The 6,591-nt window shown below is 41.3% G+C and overlaps 1 protein-coding gene across 1 annotated transcript; it reads left to right on the top strand.

Annotated features, from left to right (window-relative positions):
• Positions 1–978: 978 nt before the first annotated feature.
• Positions 979–6,036, top strand: cnr1 (cannabinoid receptor 1). Its single transcript, XM_026917345.3, has 2 exons — positions 979–1,326; positions 2,377–6,036. Exon 2 carries the CDS (start codon positions 2,425–2,427, stop codon positions 3,838–3,840), a length of 1,416 nt encoding a protein of 471 aa, XP_026773146.1. The 5' UTR covers positions 979–1,326; positions 2,377–2,424; the 3' UTR covers positions 3,841–6,036.
• Positions 6,037–6,591: the final 555 nt, after the last annotated feature.

The raw sequence follows: 6,591 nt of genomic DNA, 5'->3' as shown, positions 1-6,591 counted from the left end.
GACATTATCTTGCAAACCGTATGATCTCCCTTTACTTGAAAAATCACATCCATTTCACACGTACATCATACAGTATGTACGTCACATGTGACTATGTTGAACATGTTATGCTCTGAAATTGCAACGTACACACTTAAGTACACCCTACACTATATTGCCAAAAGTACGTGGACACCTGAACACCTTATTCCAGATTTATTCCTCCTCTGCTGTTATAATAAGCTCCACTCTTCTGGGAAGCTTTCCACTAGATTTTGGAGTGTGGCTGTGAGGATTTGTGATCATTCAGCTACAAGAGCATTAGTGAGATCAGGCGCTGATGTTGGTGAGGAGGTCTGGGGTTCAGTCGGTGTTCCAGTTCATCCCAAAGGTGTTCAGTGGGGTTGAGGTCAGGGCTCTGTGCAGGACACTCGAGTTCTTCCACTCCAGCCTTCACACACCATGTCTTCATGGAGCTCGCTTTGTGCACAGGGGCATTGTCATGCTGGAACAGGTTTGAGCTGCTTAGTTCCAGTGAAGGGAAATTGTAATGCTATGTACACAAATGCATCTTTTTTGGAAGCAGTTGTGTGCTTCCAACTTTGTAGAAACAGTATATCAGCTTGTGAACTGTGACCTATGCTAAGTATGTTAAATTTTCTAAAACCAAGCTGGGCACAATTTCCCAAAAAGCACCATAAAGTAATGAAAGATGATCTTTGTGCTGCGATGCATTGTGGAAAAGCGAATAAAATCCGTCCAGAAGCTTTTTTGTTTTACTTTTACACACAACTGAAGTGTAGTATTTGATAGTTAGCAGTGTTTCCAGTGCATTAAGATGATGAATGAGTGGCAATGACATTAACGCCATTATGTGATTGATGTGACTGATGATGCCTGAGAGTAAGCGTGAGCGTGTTAAGGCCACGCATACGGAGGCGCGCGCTCCGCCATACGTGGAAAAAAAGAGAAGACGTGAGTCTTTGGTGCGCAGCTGCAGCTCCCTCTCACTCCTGCACTTGTTGCCGCGCGGAGAGCACGTGACCGCGCTGCGCTCCGAAGAGGCGTCATAAATATGCAGAGAGCGCACGCGATACACAGCCCGGAGCCGCACACGCAGAGCGCGCGCTCCACTGTCGGTGCGCTAAAGAGTGCAGTCTGATTAGCGCCAGTGTTTTACACGTTCAACTGATTTGTACGATGTAAGCGCGCGCTTTTTCTTTTGTCGTTGTTTGCCAAGAGTTTTTTTTTTCCCCCTTCTCCTTGGTGTTTAATGTGATTGGATTAATCTTTGGATACGAGCGGAGAAACCGGACAGCACCCAACATCTGGGGGAACTATGTGAAGGTACAAAAAAAACAAACAAACAGAAAAACAGCAACACTTTTTTTCCTTTATAGATTGTGTAATTTGGGGTTAAAACATACTTTGTTTAATGCACTTTTTCTTGTCTGAAGTTTTGAATATTTTTTACTTATTCCTTACTATCACTTTTTAGAGATAAACTGATTTTATGTATTGTTTCCAAACAAGTGCATTATTATTATTATTATTATTATTATTATTATTAGTAGTAGTAGTAGTAGTAGTAGTAGTTAATTCTTGGTAATTCTTCTTTTCTTTTTACAATACAGCTATTTACTTAAACACCAGTGTATTTCAAAACATCTTTGAAAAAAAATTTTTTTCATAAAAATGTAACCAGTGATAACTTTCAAAACCCTACAGACAGAGTGACCCTAAATAAATAAATAAATAAATAGCCTAAACCAAATAGTGCATATCTGGTTAAATAAATAAATACTAATAAAAACCACCTCTTTTTGATTTGGTCGGACTGCGACCTCTTGTGGGTGTCTTAAACATGACGTATTGGCTGTAAATCCCAATAAACAACGCCGTCAATCAACAGTTAATACGGTTGAATTAACGGGAGGTAATCAGCTAAAATGATTCGCGTTGTTCTGATGTAATACAGCAATTAAAGTGATTGAAGTAGTATGTTCCGATAATTCAGAGCCGGCTGAGTCAGGAGTCGAGCCGCCTGTCTGTTGTGCGATAGAGACTCATTATTCACACAGACTGCATCTCATTTCTTTGAGTAGCAGCTGGTTAACGGTGATTCCCCAGGGTGCAGACCCTAGAGTTCCCCTCGGATGAGGACTGTTCCCTCAAAATAAAAAAAAAACTTGACTGCGACTTGACATTTAATCAGCTTGAATGTATCCGACACTATGTCCTTAGAGGTTGGCTCATAAAATCTGTTATGGAAAAAGTACTAAAAGCTTTAAGATACCATTTTCCTTGAGGTTTTGTGGTTATGCTCAATGTGTGTCCGAGATAAGACTCTAAATTCTAATTCATTGTCCACAATATTTTCTCCACCGCATACAACAGATTTCGCAACACATCCTTGGCCACAGTGTTCCCTCCTCAGCAGCAGACATGAAGTCTGTTCTGGATGGCGTGGCAGACACCACCTTCAGGACCATCACCTCCGGGCTTCAGTACCTTGGGTCCAATGACGCCAGCTACGATGACCCCAATATCGATGCTGATTTTGTCAAAGGCAGCTACTCCTTTCAGAAGCCACCATCTGCATTCCGCAGCAGCTCCTTCCCGGATAAAGTCGGGCCGGACGAGGAACTCATCATTAAAGGGCTTCCCTTTTATCCCACCAATGGCACAGATCTTTTTGGGAACCAGAGCCTGGGGGAGGAAGGGGCCAGTGTGCAGTGTGGGGAGAACTTCATGGACATGGAGTGCTTCATGATCCTGACTCCAAGCCAGCAGTTGGCCGTGGCGGTCATGTCTCTGACTCTGGGTACCTTCACAGTTCTGGAGAACCTAGTGGTTTTGTGTGTGATCTTGCATTCACGCACACTGCGCTGCAGACCTTCTTATCACTTCATTGGTAGCCTGGCTGTGGCAGATTTGTTGGGCAGTGTCATTTTTGTCTACAGTTTCTTGGACTTCCACATTTTTCACCGCAAAGATAGTCCCAACATATTTCTGTTTAAGCTTGGAGGTGTCACAGCGTCCTTTACTGCCTCTGTTGGGAGTCTCTTTCTCACAGCCATCGATCGATATATCTCAATCCATCGTCCGCTGGCCTACCGACGCATTGTGACGCGAACCAAGGCAGTGATCGCTTTCTGCATGATGTGGGCCATTTCCATCATCATTGCGGTGCTTCCACTTCTCGGGTGGAACTGCAGACGCTTGAACTCTGTGTGTTCGGACATTTTCCCACTCATTGATGAAAATTACCTGATGTTCTGGATTGGCGTGACCAGCATCCTTTTGATTTTCATCATCTACGCGTACATGTACATCCTGTGGAAGGCCCACCACCATGCCGTACGAATGCTTAGCCGGACCTCGCAGAAAAGTCTGGTGGTTTACTCCACGGATGGCACCAAGGTTCAGACCACCCGACCTGAGCAAGCCCGGATGGACATTCGCCTTGCCAAGACGCTCGTTCTCATTCTGGTGGTCCTGGTGATCTGCTGGGGTCCCTTGCTGGCCATCATGGTGTACGACCTTTTCTGGAAGATGAATGATGACATCAAGACAGTGTTTGCTTTCTGCAGCATGCTCTGCTTGCTTAACTCCACCGTGAACCCCATCATTTATGCACTGAGGAGTAAGGACCTGCGCCGGGCCTTTCTGGCCACCTGCCAAGGCTGCAGGAGCAGCAGCATCACGCAGCAGTTGGACAACAGCTTGGAGTCGGACTGCCAGAACCGCAACCTGCAGATCCATGCCCACCGAGCGGCTGAGAGCTGTGTCAAGACCACTGTGAAAATAGCCAAAGTGACCATGTCCGTCTCTACCGACACCTCGGCTGAAGCCGTCTAATGCCCCAGACAGTTCTGGGGCATGAAAAAGGGGAAGGAATGATAAAAGCCATGTGCTAAATATTGGCATGAGAGTGTGTCCATTTCAAGTTCAACTGTGGCTCAACTTGTCGAACAAGGGAATCCAATATTTAACTGAAGACAATAATGGACCAAGGGTTCAAATGCAGCACAAAAGGGGCAGTTCATTAATTTCCATTGTTGGATGATGTGTGCCACTGTGGCATCTTAGTATTAAAGTGCCAAAATCGTTCTCCAAAGTGAGAGCATCATTCTCAATCATGGCATCAGTTCTTGTATTGGGATTCTTACTGTGTTTGTTGTGCCATTCTTATCAGTCATATCAATCATGTGTGGATGTCGTGAATGTTCTCATGAAGGCTTACTATATTTTTATACTTTGAAAAAATCAGGTTCTTGAACAATTATATCTTCTCTCATTGGGACAAGGGGCTATTGATCTTTTTAGTATGAAAATGTTTAAGATGTACTGTATGTAGATATTGTAAATATCTGGTAATACACTGTACTATATGTATAATCCGTTCAGTAGTGCTCAAAAACGAATCGCAGATCTCTCACTATCTGTGAGATACGTCTGTTAGTAATGGTAGTGAAACATTCAAACAAAATATTTGAAAAAATTGGGGACTGTACTCCAGATCAAATATACGGTAACATGAAAAGTGTGAATATTGACTTGAATATTGTTTGTTATTGTGTTAAGTCTTAATTTATGTGGTGTTGTTCTGAGCTCTTTAGGACTCCTATCCCATTGTTGGTTTTGAGTCTCCTCACTTATCCTGAATGTTCCAGAGACAGAGTTTTTTTTTTTTTTGATGGATCGACTGTTTAGTAAAATGTGCTGTTTGCTTTGATACAGTTTGTCTTTTTAGTGCATGATGTGCTGGTTTCTTGGACCCAGGACTAGTCCAGGAGGAAGATGATGGCGAATCACCATTTCCCAGCCAGAACAAGGAATACTTTCTGTCTGGTTAACCGACCACATGGGTTACACTGAACAATAGGAGCAGAGAAAAGAAATGGACATCTTCTAGTTAAAAAAAAAAAAGTGTAAATCTTGCTATTCAGTAATAATATCAAACTGTAATGTGGTGTTTTTCTTGTGGTTTCTGTTACTGGTGTGGCCAAAAACAGGCCAGTTATGTCATTTTACGCAGAACATTTAGCAGTCTCTGGAATAATGACTAAGTTTAGGATTTGGACAGGAGATATTGATAGGTTTAAATGGCAATACCAATAATGATCTTAAGGAAATGTGAAAGAATATACGTCGGCCAGAGACTGAAAATAAAACAATCGAGTTGTACCATGTTTCGTGTATTGTGGTATTAATAGTGATGAGATCAATCCAAAACTGTTATGTATAGCATTTTTTCTTCTGTTTCCTAAAAAAGCAAAAATTTTGCAAGGTTGTGTTAACATTATGGTGTGCTGGCTACACCTAAGATAAATGTGTTAAAAAAATCAATTATGGCCGCAGTCGTGTCCTGAAATATACATTATAATTACATCTAATACACCTGTAAGAGCAACCTATTTTTACCTAACCATTCCACTGTATATATATATATTCATTTTAAGAAATAGATGACTCCCCAAAGCATGGTGAATTGAGTTCCTATGATAGGGCTGAGGTCCTATAGATGCAGATTGCAGTCACAAATTTTACATTGAATAGCACTTAATAAAAATAACCAGTTTAACCCATGATGCATTCTGTTAATCTTTCCTACGTGCTTTAAATAGTTATAAATTTGCACAAATGTGAGCCTAGCATCAGGCTAAATTACACCGTCAAAAAGGGGATCCTTCGTTGTGAATCATTTTTCAGTCAAGCTTAATCTGTGGCTCAGAACCAGCCATCTGTAAATCTGAATTTCAACATGTTTTATTAACATTATGAAGGATTTCAGTGCTGTTTATTGATAGTTACTGTATGCTGATTAGCTGACATCTACCATGATCCTTAACCTCCTTGCTGACTCTCTGCTTTTTCTGCCATTGTTGTGTGTGGAGTGGAGATTAAATACCACAAAACCTTCAAGTGGCTTCTGTTCCAAAGTGGCACATGACCTGTACATCTGAAAATATTGACGCTGTGACAACTTGTAATTAATGCTTTGCAATGTGGTCTGTTTTAAGATTTTCAATAAAGTCACAACTTACCATCAGATCTCTAATGGGTGTATTTGTGCTTTTTCCAAGTTTTCCCAGTACACGCTCTGGAGCTACTGGATAAAGTGGGTACTGAAGATTAATAAATGAGTTGACCTTTTTGGAATCTTGGGCATTTTTGCATCTGTGGAAAATACTCAGACTAATTCTTGGGCACTTCGTGTTTTATCCATATGTCCAAAGTCATCATGAAGGGCTTAATAATTACCTGCTATGCTAAATGATACTAACCACCCCCTAAAAAACTTAGTTAAAAGAAATCGTGGTTATTTCATGGACATTAAAGCACTGCATAAACATTATTAGCGGTGGAATCCATTCTCTGTCCATTTTGCTGCGTTAAGGCACCTGACTTGGGTTATAAAGAACAACTAATAAGTTAAACCAGATATGTTGGATTACTGAAACCGGTTATGAAGAGCAATGGATTCCCAGACCTAAGATTTTAAAATGTTTTAAAACTTATTTCCAATAGGAAAATGTATTGAGACATTATAATAATAACTGCTCAGTTGAGTCTAGTGTTCAGAGATAAACCTTCAAGCCGAAACTA

Source organism: Pangasianodon hypophthalmus, chromosome 30 (genome assembly GCF_027358585.1).
Source record: "Pangasianodon hypophthalmus isolate fPanHyp1 chromosome 30, fPanHyp1.pri, whole genome shotgun sequence".
NCBI lineage: Eukaryota > Metazoa > Chordata > Actinopteri > Siluriformes > Pangasiidae > Pangasianodon > Pangasianodon hypophthalmus.
This window is presented reverse-complemented; position numbering and strand designations above follow the sequence as displayed.